We start from the raw sequence: 21,425 nt of genomic DNA on the forward strand, positions 1-21,425 counted from the left end.
TAAAAAAAAAATAAGTCTAATAACAACTTATATTCATTTCTTTACAAATAATTAAAGAGAAATTTTCAGACAGAACCCATTATAACATGTCTATCTAATACTTGTTAATGGTACACCATTATACAGCCCCATCCAAACTCTCAACTTTCAGGCTCTGACCTTGACCGTAAGAATGAAAAGGAACCACAATATTAGATATATCGTACAGGACAAAAAATCAATAGTGTATACCTAAAATAATGATACAGAAACACAAACAAAACTGGTTGCCAAGACAACAAAATATGAAGAAACCTTTGATTGGACGGCGGAATTTGAAGATAATATATCAAAACTCTGTGACATCGGTAAAAATAAATACGATATATTGAAATTCAAAACAGTTTGTCTGAATACTGAATAGAACTATACTAAATTTAGAGATTCTACATGGACTCTGTCTAAACCCATTCTACTCCATATATATCTATATATCCTATCAACAAACACATATAAATATTTGCTGTATGACATGTATAATGTAATAAGATTTACATTTTGTATCATAATTAATACATTTGTATTCATATATTCCACTTTATAAATCATTATTTTCAATCTATCTTTTTGCATAAATAATGGGACTTTTGCTTTGAAATTGCAAGAATGACAAGTTTTTTTTTTAAATCACAGACTTGAATTTTGTATTGCAAGAAAAAAAAAACAATTATAATAGAGTGAAAACTGCTTATCTCCCTTTCATTATAAGCAACACATCATTGTTATGTAAATGTAAAAAGGTTACAACAGAATGGATGGAGCATTATACACGAGACAGATTTCAAGACCACCTGGGACAAAATATCATTTACACTCATTCACCCTGTATCTACCAAAACATTTCAAAATGATAATGACATGAAAACAGTGGGACAGTGCTCTGTAAACAAAGCTAAATACACAACATTTATCACATGAGATAACAACAAAATTAACAGTAAGATGAGATTTCTCTTTGTCATGTCTAGAGAGACTTCTGTCTCATTTATTCACCATACAAACTTTGTTACTTATGAAACTTGTAATGAAAGTTTCTAACATTAAATTTATTCAACGATACTACCAGAAATGACTGCAGGTATTCGTCCTGTCTGTCTGACAATCAGTTCTTCAAATTTTCGTTGTCATTTTATTTCCAAAAATTTACATGTGAGTATCTCTTGAGGTGGCAGTGTCACACAGCTAGTTCTAGTATATAAATCTGGTTTCATGTCCCACTTACACAGAGTAATGGCCCTTTGTTCATGTTATGTCACTTTGTCCATGACAAACCGGTACGAAAAACACTAACCAAATTCTGGATGACCTTTTTGGGTGAGGGTCTGTTGGCAATGTTGATATAGATTCGAAATGCTCACACTCATGATAAAGGTATGTCCTTGTTTTTTCATTAAAAAGTCAGTCTTTGGGCCACTATTATTAAACTTGTTTCATTTCAAAGAAGGGTTTATCAATTCAAACATCTCGTCAATAAAAATCTAACTTTCTCTTTCTATATAAAACAAACCCTGTTTTTATGTTGTTAATAATGAAAATTAAAAACATCTCATTCAACATCCTACAGATTATCACTATCTAGTTACACTATCATGGTTGAAAATAACAAAATATATGGAAACATTGAAAATGACACTACAAGTAAGTACTTACCTAGGCTACTAATTAATCACAATTTTTGTAATTACTTACACTACTCGAAGAGAAATATACATTGTAATTCTGTAAATGGTACACTGATATACTGGTATCAGTGCAAATGTAAAATATATATATTGCCAATCAATCATACTGTATCACAAGAGAATGTGATTCAGTGTAGCCATGTACATTGAAACAAACTGGTTGGTAAGCATCTAGTGACTAGTACTACAGTGCAAACATATTTAGTAGGACAACACATATAAAAAAATTACTATATGTAAAACTATTTTTTTTTTTCAAGAATTGCAAATATATAATGATATAGGGTAACAAATCAAAACACAAAATGTGTGGGTCTTCATCAACAGGTGAACTTATTTTCACCCTTTTCCTCTAAATATTTTTTTGGAAAAAATTAATAAAATTAAAAAAAAAAAAAAAATGTATAGATGTAGGATATATTGCAACAGCCAAATAAGGACGGATAAGGGGAAAATGAAAAACTAAAAACAAAACAACAGACAAATATACCAGGTAACTAATTCACATACATCAATATTGTTGGCAGGATTCACACAAAAATAATATTTGGTTAATATTGATGAAAATGCATGAAATAACAAAATATTTTGTAAAAATAAAATGCCTCCATTTTCTTTTCTCCATCATGGTTAGTTCCTTTCAGCAGTAGTGTATGAGCCAGGAAATAGCTTCAATCACAGATAATTTGTTCCAAGCCTTATATGTAATGTTTGTCTTTGTTACCAGACAAAAACATGTCACATTACTCACAGACACTTATCTCACAATTTGCCATGCTTCACGAAATGCAGACAAAATTTATCCTTTCTCCTAAGTGTATTTCTCAGTGTCCTTACAAATTATGAAAATTAGCATCTTAGATAAATGACATAAGACAACCCTTTTTGACCTTCAACAACATTCAGGTAAGGGAAAATTCAAATCCAGCATTACTCAAAGTGTAATACAGTCCAGAAAAAGGTTGAATTCATCACCAGAGAAATGCATTAGAAAACATGTCAATGGGCATCTCCTGCGTTCATAAACAAGAGTACCAATAGCCAGCTACAGGTATTTTATATGACAATAGAGAATATTGAGAATATACAACATTTAAGACACTTTCGATGTTTGATTGACGAACGATGAGCAAATGGGAGGTTTTTTTAAGCAGTTACAATGCATCAAAGTTTAATTCATGAACAAGTGAGCGATTGCGAGTTTAAAAAGCAAGATAAACGATGCATCAATATGGCAACATCCACGAATATCAAAGACAATATATAGAGTGTTTACGTAGAACAAAGAACAAATACTGTAAATGGATATATCTTAGCAGTATTTTCATTTTAGTGCCTTTTGCCCTGTAGTTATCACACTAAAATCGAACCATGCCAAATTAAACATATCTACAGTAGAGGTAAGATTAACATGGCTGACCAGGTTTGGGGATTACATTTCAGAAATAACGTGTTTTGATCTCCTTGATATGCTAAGCTAAAAAGCAAAAATTAATGGAAATTACTGTAACTTCTTTTTCAGATTATCGCATAACCTGATTACAATCAGATACTAATTTACAAATCCACATCTCATATAAACATACATTGGAGCGAAAGGGCTTGGTTTTAATCATGCCTCTAAAAGGATTGGAATACATATATCCCACAACAACTGAGAATTTTTTTTTCCTTTTCCATGTAAAAGCTGCAGAGCAATTTCAAATATAGTGCATTCCTTACTGTTGCCATTAATAAGCAAGTTTTTGTTAGAAGTCATCGTCAGATGTTCTGTGTGTGGCAGTACCCAGCTGGTCATCTGGTTCACTTTCCTCAAACTCATCCTCACCATACGCCCCCTCAGTCTCGCCTTCACTCAGTAGTTGTGAATGGTCATGTGTTAATGTGTCATCTGTCTCTTCTCCACGCGAGACCAGTGATCGACTTTTGGGTGATTGCACAATATCCTGATATTGGTCCACATTCTGTCTTGGTTGTGGAGATGTCGCTTTCAACCTTGAGGCATGTGAATGTACAGAAATGTTGTCCCTTACCTGCTCCCCCGCTGATACCACGCTACTGGGTCTACTTCGTGACGCTGCTGAGAGCCAAGATCGTGACGCCTGAGAATGGACAGAGGCCTTATCAAATACTTCCTGATGTGACTCAACAGGTGGGACATCTTTTTTACTTCTACTAACTCTAGATTTTGACGACGAAGAATGAACTGACTCTTGATCAGTATCCCTAGAACCGACTTGTATCAACCTTCCTCTGGGCTGCTGGAGTGTACCTTCTGCATCTTGTTCTATCCCTTCATCAAGCTTTTCATTGCCCTCATCAGCCTCTGGGACCCCTTCCTCGATTGCCTCGTCTATTGCTTCTTTGCGAGTCATTTCAAGCTGGTAGCTTTGCAGCGCCTGGGTGTTTGACATATCTTCTCTATCAAACTCAGAATTGATAGTGCTAAATAAATCCCCAGACATACTCTGCAGGCCATAAGTATTCTGAGAATCCATGGTCGAATTGAAGGTCCTATCAAAGGGTTTAGAGATTCCGATGCTGTTGTTGCTTCTTCCAGTATATCCTGTAGATTTAAGCCTTGAGGAAATATCTGGAGACCCAGTGTATGAACTTATATCCGAGTCAGACTCATGTGGAATACCCAAGTCCCTCCTGATCTCATCTAAAACACCTCTCATTTTATGCTGTGAAGAAAAGTTCATCAAACATTTCATCAAAAACTTGATTATATTATTATAGTGTTATTCAGGAATGGATGATGCAAACAATTTCTAAACAGACATATAACAAGATTCCATTTTATAATGTCATTCATAAGACTGCAATCCATGTTTTAAAAAAGTTACTGTCTATGAATATATCTATATGGAGTCTTTCATTAAACACATCATATCAGCAAACATCATTGACGAGTATCTTATAACATGAAGCACAATACTATAATTCAACTCCATCAGTGAGACTTAATAATTAATATTTCTGCTAAATGAATTTGTAAACAATTCCCAAGAGAGATTAAATTATGAATATCAATAAAAGATATATACCTCATCTAAGTGTCCTTTCCGCTTCTCAATGTGGTTTTGGAAAACTTGCTTCAGTACCCTGAGGACAAAGGTGTACACTTCAAGCAATTTAAGATTCAAATTTCATCATAATTGTTGTGTTTACAGCAAGGTCAAAGAACTTTGTGTACTTTTTCAAGTGAAAGATGTCAAAGTGCTTGTTCTAATAGCAACAGAGGTCAAAGTTCTTGTTCTAGTGATGACAGAGTTCAAGGTCATTGTTCTAGTAATGACAGAGGTCAAGGTTCTTGTTCTACTGATGACAGAAGTCAATGTACTTGTTCTAAAGATGACAGAGGTCAAGATCTTTCCTCATAGTATGTCAGAGGTCAAGTTTCTTGTTCAGGTGATGACAGAGGTCAGGTCCTTGTGAAAGTGATGACAGAGGTCAAGGTTCTTGTTCTAGTGATGGTAGTAGTCAAGGTTCTTGTGCTATTCATTACAAAGGTCATGGTCTTTGTTATAGTGATGGCAGAGGTCAAAGTACTTGTTCTAGTGGTCACAGAGGTCAAGGTTCTTGTTTGAATGATGACAGAGATCAAGGTTCTTGTTTGAATGATGACAAGAGGTCAAGGTTCTTGTTTGAGTGATGACAAGAGGTCAAGGTTCTTGTTTAAGTGATGACAAGAGGTCAAGGTTCTTGTTTGAATGATGACAAGAGGTCAAGGTTCTTGTTTGAATGATGACAAGAGGTCAAGGTTCTTGTTTGAATGATGACAGAGATCAAGGTTCTTGTTTGAATGATGACAAGAGGTCAAGGTTCTTGTTTGAGTGATGACAAGAGGTCAAGGTTCTTGTTTAAGTGATGACAAGATGTCAAGGTTCTTGTTTGAATGATGACAAGAGGTCAAGGTTCTTGTTTGAATGATGACAAGAGGTCAAGGTTCTTGTTTGAATGATGACAAGAGGTCAAGGTTCTTGTTTGAATGATGACAAGAGGTCAAGGTTCTTGTTTGAGTGATGACAAAAGGTCAAAGTACTCATGAAATTAACACCTCATGGAAATCAATACTTTAACAATACAATGTATCAATATAGTTATATACAACAAGTGTTTTTTTTCTCAAATTCTATGTAACACTCACCTGTTTGTAAACACACCTCTGTTGAGGACGTCATCAGTCACTTCCTTCATGAATTCCACATACTGCAGTTCCTCCTCTCTGTAAAGTTGGAATTCCACACCATTATAGTTAAGACCTTGACCATCCTCTCTTACTTTAACAAATTACATGTATGTCAGCAACACGTTGGAAATTCTACTATGTCCAAATCAATGTGTGGTTTGTTTTAGGATCCAATATTTGTACAGATTTTATTGTTGCGTCTACACAGGGACCTGATCATTGTTGCAGATAAGGTGAATACCTAGGTCTGTTAACATGGTTTTTAAAAGTTGCTTTTTTTTTGTTTTGTTTTTTAGGAGGGGTCAGGGTAGGGGGTTGGTGAGTTTAGATCAATTTTCTGTAAAGATGATATTCTTATAACACAATAGAATGTTTTTATTTTTAACCAATATTGATTTAACCCCAAAACCTCTAAATATCGGGATTGGTCATTATTTACTTAGAGTGTAACAAAGTTCTTTTAGTTTTATGTCTTTACAAGCGCTAAGGTTTCACTATAACAGAAAATGTACTGGACTGTAAATGTCGGCAGATAGCCGTTACAGAAAATGTACTGGACTGTAAATGTCGGCAGATAGCCGTTACAGAAAATGTACTGGACTGTAAATGTCGGCAGATAGCCGTTACAGAAAATGTACTGGACTGTAGATGTCGTCAGACAGCTGTTACAATAATATCTGCACTGAAAAACTGTTACATCAATATAGTTGTATCATCACTGAGTATATACTTATTTTATGTATAGATTTAGTTATTTCGTGTTAAAATTTTGATTTTTATTTTATTAATATGCAGCTAGTGATACAATTTTTAATTTTATCATGATTGTTGTAACAGTATGAATGTAAAGGAAAATATAAGTTTTAAGTTTTTATTAAAAAAAAGTTCTACAGAAATTGAGACAGAATCAGTCCTGGGGGTCAGCCAGATTCTATGTGTATACCATCAAGCTGTCATCCATTCAATCTCAATTCCAACAAAGTTTGAAATATTTCTAATGGAAATTAAACTAATTATGTTCAAAAAGGCACTTTTCCCATATACAGGACATGTCAAGTAAACTTTTCACCTCCCCATGGAGAAATATGACACCCTAATAAAAATTCATAATTTCGGTAAAGCACCCTAAGACACTTCCATCCATGAAGAGCATTCAATTCTACCATATCCAAATGTTGAGAAGATGATCAGGCCCCTGGGGTTGGGACTGTATAATTCACAGTTTTGCTTCATCACAGACCATGGAAGGTTTTTGAAAAATTCATTTAAATTGGTTTAAGGGCTTTTGAGAAGAAGTAAAAACTGTTTAAAAGTTTGCGGACGCATGTTGCACAATGTCTGAGAAAAGGCGATCACAATAGGTGACAATGAGTCTTTGTCTCAGGTGACCAAAAAATACAACATACATTTCATTTGATTATTTCATTCAAGTCTTATGAAAGCTACACATGGATGGTATGTTCTTTCATGTCTCAGTTACCATCCATTTTGTGTAGCAAATGTTTCCTAAATAATGTTTCTAAAACTCAGTAATCTCTATTCTGTTAATAGCCACATCTTCTAAACATTCAGGCTTCAAAGTAATTGTTTTTTTTTTTTTTTGACAACTGTCAACAGCAGATATTATATTAGCCTTATGACATATATTACAGATTGGTTGCTGCAAACATCTGCTGAATGATCGTCTAAATTAACTTTCTGCTATATCATGCTAAAACAAGCATTGTCATTAGTCAACCGAGGATGCTATAAGTGATGTTAGTAATCAATATCAACAGTTAGTATATCATGTGCTAAAACAATTACTATCATCTGATGAGGCCATTTTCTATTCACAGCCTTGATTTTCGTGGTTATCAACCTCAATAAAATGTCAACGTCCTACATGTACAGAGTCACTAAATATTATACGTAAAGTGACTAGACATTTATCATACGTATCATAAGCACAAGCATCTACATCTATATCCATGTTTCAATTTCTTGAAAAATATTTGGTAAATACTTCATGTATCAGATATATCAAGTATATTCACTATTGTTTGGATCAATTACGAGAATCAATTTCTTTCAAGCATTTAAATTTTTTTTTTCATATTTTAACTAAAATGTCATCGTAATCATGGACTACAGGATGTGTTCAGCATTCAAATCATTTATCTAAAAATGCTTGTAAGGTACATACATTAAGTTTTTCCCCCTTATTTTCATTCAGTGTATTCAAGTACCACAATAATATTAGATATCCAGCTGTCTCACAAATAATCTGTGCTGTTGTCAATTTTATGCAAAAATGTTATCATTCTAACTTAAAAGTCTACAAAGTGACAAATGTTTTAGTTGCAATTTTTTGAAGCAGAAATCACACACAAAAGTTGAAATGAAATGTTATGGAGAAGAATTGTGAAGGTGCACATATAGAAAGCAGAGAGTGTCAAACAACAATTAAAGTCTCTTCCAAACTTCCATGAGTAAGCAGCCCTGGTAAATAATCACTTTTAAGCCAGTGATCTCTCATCAACTACTCCAAACATTGCTGGAAGCTACAATTATTTCTAAACCAGTTTTATTCTGAAGCTTTTCAAGCAAATAATAAATCAACAATGCAAGCAAACACTAAAATTCAAACATCAGCAAATTGAAAAATAAAACTAATTAAAAAAAAAAAAACAAACAGAAGAATTTCTATCATTAATTTTTAATGAGTCAATAAATTACAAACAGTTTGACCAAACATCACACTACAGTCAAAAACCTTGACATCCTTGTTTCAATGGACATGGTGATAGGCTGTTTGGCAAGGATGTCAAAAACAATGAGAGCATAATTGAGCGTACCAATCATATATAACATGCAATAAGCCCGGGATGGCAAGGAAACAGATCTTACAGAACATACTTTGCCATAAAACAGCATTTGTTTGCATTTAACCAACTTTAATTCTAATAATGGTGATCTTATTGAAAGTCAAGGGCTCATTTCTGGCTAAATATTCAATAATTTCATTAAATATGAAATATTCCTTATATGGAGTTGAAGCTGTCATACAATTTTTTTAGGTCTTTCGATACTGGCACTTTTATCCATCTACGAAATTGTTATTAACAACATGATATTTCTAGTGAAAAAGCCCTGATATCAGTAATACTAAATATTAATGTTAAAACTATTCATACATTTTATCCACAAATAAAAAAAATATACAAAATTTGAGCACATTACTGATCTGACTTTGATACTATGACACCTCTATAAAGTGACATTATAATTAAACAACACACTGTTATATACATGATGGCCTTCAATAACAGGCTTCTTCTAAATACTGTTTAGTACATGATACAGACTTGAAGACATTGTCACTGTATAAAACTTATGTGTTACAACTTTTTCTTGATGTGATCGATATAACAAGCCTGTGGGTTTTTTTAAATGCAAAAGGGTAAAAAAAATAGCTTCAAGTATTCTTGACAAGTAAAATTAAAATATTTCAGTCATACACATATTTACAATCATTTATAGATTCATTTGATATAAAAAAATATCTGTTTTATCTTAAAGCTCACTATGTCTTACAATCACAATAATTGAAAAAGATATGTATTTAATTACACAAGTATATCTGTTGAATCATAACCATATATGTTTTCATAATATCAGATATTCCACAATAAAGTATGCCTGTGCTGACTGGGCATAGTCAGTGATGTGTAATCCTTTATTTTGGAAAATGTATTATTCTCTGTCAAAGAGAAATACTTCTGTGTCAAATACAACAAGGATATGGTAATTTACTCTAAAAACTTGTATAACACAATATCATAGAGTACAACCTGTATCTGTTATCTTTCTTTTTTAATATAAAATATTGTACAATCGTTCCAACCACACACAGGCCATGTCTATAACAATAACACAATATTACAAACAACATGGAATCATTAACTAGGTATAATCTGACCACAATGACCCCTCATGTTGAACTTTAACCATTTGTTCTTGTGTATAACCGCCCTTTATTTCTTGAATAACTATGAGTATAAAAATTAGTACAATTTTAGAAATTTTTTGAAAGCCAAGAAATGAACAGAGTACATATACCCTATGTCAGCCAATACAGTTTATTTCACTTACTATATATAGATGCTCACCCACCTATTAATAAAGATATTAAAGGTGAACATGACAGATTATTCTGGTCAGACTATTATCTCTATTCACATTACTATGTAATATTATGATAGAATATAATTCAAATTAAAATATTTCTCATTCTCATTGAAACTACATTTTACTTCAAAAGAACCTCAAAATTTTGTATCAACCTAATGTTTTTAATGATTTTGTTTTTTGTCTGAAATCTATAAATTGATTTGAATTACCTATTTAAACATCATAACATTTTGTAACATTGAGAAAGTAGTCTTTTATAAACAATAGATAAAAATCTCAGTTTGTGTCCACTTACATTAGAACTCTCGGTTACAATTTTCTTAAAACCATGAGATGATCAATATTTGCATAACATATTTATAAGACCAAAGGGATAGAGCCAATGGTATAATTTAAAGTATGCTTCCTGGTTTCTTTCACTCTTCGGCTGGATTCCTGAAGGTATGCAGGGCTGTTGTGTCATAGGTTGGCTCAATACAACATTAACAAAAACAGAACAGCTTCCAAGTATGTTTCTTCAATTTATTAATGTCATCGTCAGAACCATATGAAGCCCAATAAGGGTTAAACATGTTGACGAAGATCATAATTAATTGTTGTGGTTGTTTGTTTTAATGTTTATATCATTATAAATGTCTAGATAGACCTGTATACTCATGCTATTAACGAGGACGATGCAAAAACAATACAACTATCATGTTCAGTATACCATGTACCAGTGATAAGTGCAGAATTCTTAGAATAGATGAAACCTGTCAGTAATAACTACTTGGATGGCTCATTAAAGTCACCACAATCTTAAAGTACTGAAGTTTGATCATCATGTGTTGTTCTTGTTATGTAAGAATGGTCTCCAAAGAAAATGTCAAGAATTTTCCTCTTTTTTTTTTTAAATTTGTTGCACTTGATATTTTTTCAGAATATAAATTTTGTGCTCATCACCGGCGATGTTTTCGTTTCTGGTAAAACTAACAGTTAGATATGATATATACTTTCTGAACACAGAACAAGACAGGCAAAATAAATGCAAATTATTCTGACTACATGCAGCTGTAGATTAACTCTAACCAACCCATACTTACATAGAAACAAGTCTATAATTACATCTGGGATTACATGGGATCAAAGTCCTATAATGAATAGATATTGATTTAATATCAAACAATTACTTTAGTGTAGGTTGAAAAGAATAAGATAGAATTTCATGCAAAGACTGAGAAATATGTCTAGAAAATGCATTACTGAGGATGAAATAGGCAGGAAGTGTGTTTAAAGTATATAAATGTATATCATACTATAGTGTATTCAAAACGACCTTTAAATATCTTACATAAGATTATTCAAGATGTTTTACAGATTCATTAAAAGTACCGCAAAGCAGAACAAAATACGCCCATGTATATCCAAAGGGGCAAATCGTCTAATCAAAACCCTGTTCAGGAAAACACAATTTCATATCATGGTGATTAAGCCTACCAAGTTTCATAAAGGTCAACTGAAAAATGTTGGAGGAGATCTCCGGACAAAATTTCTACAGTGAAATAAACAAAGGACCATAACTCTTGTTCAAATCACCAAATCAACACCCCATTCAGGAAAACACAACTTCATATCATGGTGATTAAGCCTACCAAGTTTCATAAAGATCAGCTGAGAAATGTAGGAGGAGATCTCCGGACAAATAAAAGTTTACAACGGATGCTGGACGGACGGACAGCGCCATACCATAATACGTACGTCTTTCGATGGGCGTATAAAAATGTGTAATAAATAGTATTCAAGTATTTCATTAATTCATCAACTACCAGTTTAATTTTTTAATAAATTAAGTTTGTCACCATTACAGACAGAAGTTAAAAACAACCAAGATAGCTTACATTGTAAATTCATAATTATGGTCAATACTAGCTCTAATATATCTTCTTGAATGAACTGTATTGATCTGCAAAATTTTCACTTGTTTTAAATACATGTTTTTAAGTACATGGCCACATTAAAGACAAGAAGGCCATGGTCCTTAACAGATGGACAGCCAGGCTGCTGATGGGGCCTAACAAATTCGATTATTTCAAATTTTGAATATTTCTAGAAAGTATCAGAAACTCATAAATGGTAGGTTTTGTTCATGAAAAACAGTTGCGCAATCATGTTACAAAATGGTTACTGTAAAACCATGATGAAGTTTTGATCAGACTGAAAAATAACAACATAACATCTGTTTCTCCGTATTCTAACAAATAACATTCCAAATATTTGTCCTTTTAGAGGCCCAAATTTCTGGTCAGATGACCTAAAATTGCCTAGGTACATTCTTTAAATCTGTGTGTATAGTTTTCTTTTCTTTTCTTTTTTTTTTTTTTTTTTTATTTTTGCAAATAAATCATTTAGAAAAGTTAGCACTGTATATATTCACTCACACTTTCAAACAATCATTAACAGCACTAAAAACAACTGGATCACCATACTAAATATACCAAGTACATCTTAACAACATAACAGTATACACCACAAAGAGGTGTCACCAAGCTTTCTTGGCCCTGTCATCTCCCTCCCCTTTCCCTATGGATTCCCTGTACCTTTCCCCCCTACAACTTTCCTATCCCTTTAAGCTTCTTTCCTTAATCTCAAGACAGCCTCTGGGTCCCCTTGAGCTCCTACCTTTCCCTAGCTCACCTGTCCCTTCCAGCTTATCCTCTTCTGTATAATTCTCATCCCCTGTCACTCATTCCAGTATCCATTAAGCTTGCTCCCCCCAGCTATTATCTTCCACCTGGTTGCCTCCCCTTTCCTTTTTCTTGGACTTTTCCCTAGCTATTTTTTTCTTCTCCTATGGTGCTTTTTTTTTGTCTTCATGTCTCTCACCTTCTAAAGCTAATCCCTCTATGCCTTTCCCTAGCTGTCATTCTCTTTTCCCTACTTTTTGTTTAACTCACCTGCTCCTTCTCCCAAAAAAGAAAACCTTTTTTATTTTGAAATTTCGAAATGAAATTATGTAAATAAATGGTTTTTTTGGTTAGATATCATTAAGACGATTAGAAGGGATTCAAATTGCATACTTTCTCACTCCGATATGTTTTCCTGTTTTTTTTTTTCTAATATACAATTAGATACACCTTTGGTTTCTCTCACTAACATATTAAGTACAAAACATATTTCATATCATAATTTTCATTGCTCTTCTACATTTCATAACAACATGTGTATGTATATACCTATATAACACTAGTGGACAGTCGTAAAGCTTCAGTACTGGCTGAACTCAAAATGATACAAATATCCAGTCGCTGGTTACTCATGGAATGTGCAATAGACAAGACAAGCTTTAGGTCATTGTTTAGATGGAAACAATTATACATAGAATGTGCAAAAGAAATTAAAATATTACAGAATTATGTAATTAACATTACTCTCATGATAGATGTGAAATTATATGAGAAAGGTGAAAGATCGCTTGAAAGGTTGAAGACAGATCACAAAACATTGACGGTCACAGGCTGATTTTTGTAAGTCACAGGTATAAGCTGAAATCAGGTACAGGTAAGAGACATCACAGAAATAATTAATAATTAAGTAACTTTGTCAGGTAAGTCTTTAGGTTAACTGTGGTTTAATCAAATGTCAATGTCAAACCACAGGTAAAACTGGAGAGAGTGTTGACTACAAGTAAACAGAGTGAACAGAAACACAATCATGGCTCATTGTACATGTGAGTACTCACTGCTCATTGAGGCGTCCAGATCGGCCCATAGTTCTGGTTCCAAACGACCTGTTGAGTCAGAAAACATTACAATGTTCTTATAGCTCATAACTTATAACTTAACAAGTACATCACAACATTTCCTAGCACATTTCATTTTTGAAAATTTACCTGGTTATAGTGTAATTCATTTCATTCCGAAGTATTTCACAGTTCAATCTTAAAAATTTATCTGGTTATAGTGTAATTCATTTCATTCCGAAGTATTTCACAGTTCAATCTTAAAAATTTATCTGGTTATAGCATGTCATTTTATTTCAAAGTGTTTTAACTTGTTGTTCTAAAGGAAAACAAAAATATTATTTGATTCCAGTTACCTACCAGCCTACCAACTCATATGGAAATTAGAACATTCTGATGTAGCAATGTTAAAATTATGACCATCCTCGAGCTCTTACATGTAGTTTTAAAATATTATACATTCCTGACCCCAATCTTATAGACCTGAAAAATAACAGCTTAGATGGTCTCTTCAACAAATTTCTTTTCTATGATACACAGATTGTCTACAGTTCATACAGAAAACCTACCAGGTAACTAACCAATCTAAAATGATGGAGAAATCAAGGGACATGTTATTTACCATTTTATACATATAGCCTACCATCAAAAAAGATCAAACAATATCATGTTTACTATTTTTATAAATTAGTACATTTGTAGGAACAAAAACAAATAGGGTGAAATCAGACACTATTTGAAAATGGTGGAATTAAGTGTATCCATATGTATTAATGACACATAAACATGAAATTTGTTTAAACATACAGATGTAAGATTTAAATTTCATTTATGACTTGTACATGTACATGAATATGTGCAATCCTTTTGCAATTTTCTGGGACATCTCTACAGAGAACTTTCTCTGTTTCTAGTTATGAAAACAGGGCAATTTCAGAAGATCATTACATCTTATCAGGTATACAAGTCTTTTATTCAATAGCTAAAATATTCACCAAAATGACAAACTAATCTGAAGTTTAGAATCTTCTACTGGTTGTGTTATTTTATTGGTAATACCAACCTGAAGAAAATGTTCCACAAAATAAAAAATAATGATTCCATTTACTTTTTCATTTTGAAAACTGTGTATTTGCAGTCAATACTTTTCATGATTATTTAATATAAAGTTTCGGACACAGGGTGAAGAAAAAGCAAGTAAAATAACTGTTGCAAAGCTTGAAGAATCTCTATAATCAAACTCCATCCATTTCATTTGTTTGAATAATTTTGCTTTATTCATTTCATGCTTAGATTTATTTGATAAACTTTCCCTACTAAGGGAATGTATTCCTTACATTGAATAAATGTCAAGATTAATTTGATAATAACTGCCCAAATCTTATGCCAATCACATAGTTTTATTAAGGAACTGTTTCTTCTGGAACCAGAAATTATTCTAGGTGAAAATATCTTTTAAATTTTGACTGAAGCAAAAATGGCATCTATGCCAAATACTTTTGATGTTAATGAAACTTGAAGCATCATTTCCTAGGCTTAGATTTACCTTGTCGTTCGGCCCAGAGTACCTGTAGTGAGTTCGCCTGTCTCACCCATATCAGTTGTGTCCTGCAGATCTTTCTCCTTTATTCGTTCCATGCTGGTCTTGAGCTTTGAGCTTTTAGCACGGATCTCTGCTTTGGAGGCCTGTTCTTTAATCCAATTGAGATGGTCTTTGTCCATAGAGATGTCCAGTGTTGGAACCATCTTATCTTTGTCAAACTTTGAGAAATCCCTACTTTGTAAAGTTTCATACATCAGGCTGGTTTCTGTTAAAGGTGTTTCTGTCCTATTCATTGGTGATTTTGCCCTCCGTGGTTTAGGCTTTGGTTTCTCCACACTTTCCTCTAAATGTTTGTCACTGTGTTTCTCTTCTGTTGGATCTTTTCTCTTCTGTGGGGGAGCTGTGTAAAATTTTGTTTGGCTGAGTTTTGATGTCCTTGTTGACTTCAAAGTTCTTGGTGTGAACGGTTTCTCTGGTTCAGTAAAAACGTGTTTCCTTGTGGCAAGAATATCTCCATCCTCAACCTTTCTGTTATGTGTTGCACCATGAGGCAGAGCAGATCTTGACACACCACTAGTGGCTGATCTTACAGATCTAGCAGATGAGGGTCTTTTGGGGTAACCTGATCTGTTGACTTGCTGATGTGAATAAGTCTGATATTGATAGCCTTGAGGATCAGGACGTTGATAGCTGTGGCCTTGGCTGCGGTAGTTGTGACCTTGAACCTGACCTTCACTTTGTCCATTATAAGCATCATATGATTGTGAACCACCATATGTAGCCTCAGTACTTTCTACCTTGTCTTGTCTGTTGGATTTAAGAGTTGTTTTCATAATGTCCAACACCAAGCGATCATCGTCGTCTTCAGGATCAAAGTCATTCTAAAAAATTTTTGTAAAAGATCAGGAGATCATTAGGATGCACTTAAAGACATTTCAAGTTATTGTCAGTTAAAAATCACATAATCATACATGTAGCATAAAGCGAGAAAGGAACTCTGGAATAAAAATCAAACAAAAATACCTGCGTATATGTATACCTGGATTTTGATCATTGTGTGATGTATACAGTGGACAGTCCTTTTAACAGTACAAACCCTAACAAATTTGAGTCCCTGATTAAATATCTTGTATCGATATACTTTATTAATTTTACAACAATTTTGAAACAAGTTATCAGTTTTGTTGACCCAGATGGAAGTTCAAAAGGGTTTTACCCTGAGAAGAAACCTGTGTTTCTGTGGAAAACACATGTGGTCAGGTAGGTGACCCCATACCTTTCCTATCCATTTCATGAATTGAACCCAAGATGTCTATGTAAGCCACTACTCGACCACTCATTAAATTGGTTGCTACCACAGTATTTCCTTATCTGAAGATTTTTTTCTATACAAGAAAACGTCTAACCGTGCGAAACCTACCACATAAAGGCTATAAACCACAGAGGAGATACTCCATACAATGATTTAAATGACCGTATCTTACCAGAGCAGCATGATCATCCATTCCATCCATGTCATCATAGTAAATATTTCTGGAAGTAGGACGGATATTCATACTGGAACTGGGACGTACACCAGTCTTCTTCACATACTCACGGGTCTTCCTGTCACGAGCTGTAGTATAAATCTTGTATTACATGTCTATATATGTTCTCATATATCCATATAAAAATCGACAGTTTTGAGTATTTTCATAACATTGTGATATTCAAGTCAATTTTTCTTTCACTTAAACCATTCTAACTATAAAATGATAGTGGAGATATTCTTAAGTATCACATCTAGATTACGCTGTCTCATCATCACTGAACCTAGACATAATGAATATGAGTAAAGTTGTTTTAGTGAGCCCCACAATGTGTAGAGAATATGGATGTGTACATGTAATATCCTATGGTATGTGTTCTCTCTTATTTAAATATAATCATTATTTATTCCACATCTATTTTCATTATGTATTCCATGTCTATTTTCATTATGTATTCCACGTCTATTTTCATTATGTATTCCACATCTATTTTCATTATGTATTCCACGTCTATTTTCATATTCCATATCTATTTTCATTATGTATTCCATATCTATTTTCATTATGTATTCCACATCTATTTTCATTATGTATTCCACGTCTCTTTTCATTATGTATTCTACGTCTATTTTCATTATGTATTCCACGTCTATTTTCATTATGTATTCCACGTCTATTTTCATTATGTATTCCACGTCTATTTTCATATTCCATATCTATTTTCATTATGTATTCCATACCTATTTTCATTATGTATTCCACGTCTATTTTCATTATGTATTCCATATCTATTTTCATATTCCATATCTATTTTCATTATGTATTCCATATCTATTTTCATTATGTATTCCATACCTATTTTCATTCTGTATTCCACGTCTATTTTCATTATGTATTCCACGACTATTTTCATTACCGTATGTATTCCACTATTTTAAACCATTGTTTTTCTAACCTACCGTGACATACTGCTACAATATATAAGGCAGTTTGTACAAAAGGACTTGTTTTGCTCTACTCATCCTTTTCTTGCTTACCTTTCTGGCTAGTTGACAAGACCTTTGGTGGGCGGTTATCAATGGCAGCTAGACAACAGAAAACAACACCATCACTAATCAATAAGTTAAGACAAGGCCAGTGATTGGCAATCAGTAATATTGGCTTTTCATTGTACTTAATTGATTACATAATCAGCTGACTGTGTGATTAATATTCAATGAAAGTGAATGTATTCTCCATGCCATGGTTACATACACCAGTGAATATGTATACACTATGTTAATAAAAGATTCCAATCCATTCCAACACTTATTTCCTATTTTAAATTTTACTTCTTCTAAATGAAATTCATTCTTATCACTTAACTCTGAGAAGTAGTGGACTGAAACATTTGGATGCTTGGTATAAACTGAATTGTACATGTTATTGTAAGGGACTGATTTCTTTCCTACAATACATGTACAGTGAAAGATTCTGCAATTACACCCATAAGATAGAAATTAAGACCCAATGAAATATTGATGTAGATTTCTGACTTACATTTGGCATTGACAATTTTGCTGTAATGATTGTTCATATGGTCCAGAACAAGGTATTGAGTCGTCAACTTGGCAGAGGTTGGGGCCAAGGCTAGAAAACAAAACAATTGCATTAAATCACATTCAATTCAAACTAATGCATTGATATTTCCCCTTGACAAGAATTAAAATCAAAACCTATAAGGAAGGTACCAGTACACTTATCAATATTGAAAATGTACAACCTCACTATTATCATATATATTTTTTCTTAGCAACCATTCTGTAAAAGAAGTCTGACAGGGATGAAAATAAAGTTTTGGTAGCTATAGATAAAATCAATGTTTTCCAATCAAGAATAGAGTAAATTATGTTATTTAGAAAAGACAGATTCCCAGGTTATGTTTATATACAGAAAAATGATTTTATTAAAATGAAATACATCTATATGTTGTTTATTAATAAGTAAAGATACAGAATCAGTTAGAAAACACATCATATTAGAATTTACTAGCTTTGATCTTAATTCAAAACAATATCTCACTAGACATTGTACTTTCAATATTATTGTTGTTGACAGTGAAATTTTGAAATAAAAACACCAGCCCTTCTTTTAAATTCAAAACATAAGATTTACAAATTTCAAATTTGTATATTACCACTGCTCCGCAATCCAAGTTGGCCTTTCATAGATGACATGTTGGATTTCGCCTGCATCCCTTCAGATAAACAACATCAATCTGTTACCTTGCATTAAGTCCAAACAAATGATGTGTTTTGGATTACCATTTTTGTCAAATTTCCAAAATTGATTTAACGGAATATTTAAAAACATTATTTATTCAGCCTTATAGCAAGAGTTTGTGAGACATGGTTAACATCACATGTTATTTATGTTTCTCAAAATCAGATAAATACATTAAATGTTTAAATATAAGGCTGAGGACGAAAAAAAGTTGGAAAAGAGTGATAGGAAAAGTAGAAACTGATGCTGGGAGAAATTTTCATGAAACTCACAGTTTTAATATATGTATATATGGTGTCATCTGGAATTTTTATCACTATAATGTAATGACATTTACCAACAATTCAACAAACTGATAGGAATAAAAAATATTAATGAAGGTTCTTATCAACAAATTCAAACACAAAACTTGTAAATTCTGCTGCTACTTCTGTAAATGATATTCTACCAATTCAATATAACAGATATAATGATGTATATAGATGATCTATATCAATAATGTTCTCATGATCACTCTTCTTCATTTTTATACAATGGGTAGGATGTTATAATCTCTCTAACTGAAATAAAATGAGCTCAGATCAACCACTGTCATTGACTTTATATTGGTCTATTATTCTTATATAATTACCTGATATATTTTATCATGATCATGAATACTCTTGAAGTTTGCAAAACTTCACAACAATGACATTGTGTGATTTAATTATTAACAACAACCATTCGGAATTGAGCACAATATACAACTTTAGCATCAAATAGCCAAAGAATGTTTTGTTTTGAGGTTCTTCAAAATGGGACTTATCATTAACACTACAATTTCTAATAGGCTAGGCTTATTCTATTATTAATTATCGTACAATAACCCATACTTCAAATATACTGTCCGTGTTAAATGCAAATGTATATGCAAAATTGTGTGCTTTTCATTGCGCGACTGCGTAATAAACACGATTACAAAAAATTCTACATACTGGCAATGTGATGTAGATTGTAGACTTGTACGAATCAGAAGGAGGAATTATAGAACCAAGTCTGGATTTCAAGATGTTTTCGACAAATATATGTTAAATCATATTTCCTATTTATAGCAGCTGGGTGCAATGAAAGTTAATTGAATCATACTAAAACACGGCTTTACAGAGACGAGATCAATACAGAAGACGAATACATGGCTAGCAACAGACTAAGACATGAATAATGAATGTGTTGTGTTTAGAAATCGACCGATTTCGGCTATGATAAACTGAACTGCTGAGGTAACCGAACATGTTTCTACATGTAACGAATGTTGAAGAACTCGCACAGACTGAACTTGCGATATAAAATGGCGCGTTTAATAAGTAAATAAGTAGATGTTGCTTATATTGATATAATCTAGGGTATAAAACAAATTTATAGCAACCTGCGTTCCCGGTTCGTCCACCCATTCTTCGTGATTATCAGATCTTCAGAAAACGTCGTCCATTTTGGTAACTAGTCACTCGATGTAAAGCGCCACAAGGGAGATAACAAAGAAGAGTAAAGATAGTGTAGTAGTGTTTAGTGTGCGTCCGGCGTAACAATCTGAAGAGCTAGAACCATATTTTAATTAAATGATAATCAGTATGTATAACTTTCTGAGGTTTCTATTTTTTAAATTGATATTAAATAAGTAAGTATATCTCAACAACTTTAATTTGATTTTATTTGTACTTTAATGTGTGCTCCTAAATTAATGTTATTAACTTCCTGAATCTTATGTGATTTTGTATTGAATGATTTTACTCAAATTCTATGTAAAAATTTGAAAGTAAACATTCCGTTTTCTAGAGTAAGAAAGTAAAAAGTCGGTTCTCCTCTTTCCTCAACCATTTTGCCCCAATGAGACTACCTCTATTTTTCCCTTCAAACGAATGAACTTTAAATCTATTCTGAACCCCTCTAATTGCCCCTGGTTTGGCCTTTTCTGCCTCTATAGATTTCTTAAGATTATCTTCTTGTAGATTACCTTGTTTTTCATTTAAAAAAAACATACAAGATAAAGATTTACCCCTTATTTTCATTAGTGGTGCATCCAAAATTAGTCGACCATTTGTTAAACGATGAACTTTTAACCAGCAGAAATTTCAGTTTACCTTGGAATGAATCGCGGATCAGGATCAAAATCATCACTGAAACAGTTCGAGAGTCAATAATAAAACGACTTTACATTGCATTTCGGTTCCGTTTAAAAATAAGGAAAAAAACTAGTTGATCGAAAGCGCTCCAGTCGAACAGTAGTGGCCAAGTTAACAAACACTGT

The 21,425-nt window shown here is 32.9% G+C and overlaps 1 protein-coding gene across 1 annotated transcript; it reads right to left on the reverse strand.

Moving 5' to 3' along the window:
* Positions 1 to 612: 612 nt before the first annotated feature.
* Positions 613 to 20,572, reverse strand: LOC132543544 (spermatogenesis-associated protein 7-like). The gene is made up of 10 exons (XM_060207061.1): positions 20,547 to 20,572; positions 19,056 to 19,115; positions 18,419 to 18,508; positions 17,917 to 17,964; positions 16,835 to 16,965; positions 15,354 to 16,231; positions 13,808 to 13,855; positions 5,875 to 5,952; positions 4,772 to 4,829; positions 613 to 4,408 (listed from the first exon to the last, which is right to left on the reverse strand). The coding sequence occupies exons 1-10, from the start codon at positions 20,569 to 20,571 to the stop codon at positions 3,470 to 3,472; spliced, it is 2,355 nt and encodes a 784-aa protein (XP_060063044.1). The 5' UTR covers position 20,572; the 3' UTR covers positions 613 to 3,469.
* Positions 20,573 to 21,425: the final 853 nt, after the last annotated feature.

The sequence above is a fragment of the Ylistrum balloti genome, unplaced genomic scaffold, assembly GCF_031769215.1.
Source record: "Ylistrum balloti isolate Yb309-2 unplaced genomic scaffold, AGI_CSIRO_Ybal_v1 Utg369758, whole genome shotgun sequence".
In the NCBI taxonomy this organism is placed as follows: domain Eukaryota; kingdom Metazoa; phylum Mollusca; class Bivalvia; order Pectinida; family Pectinidae; genus Ylistrum; species Ylistrum balloti.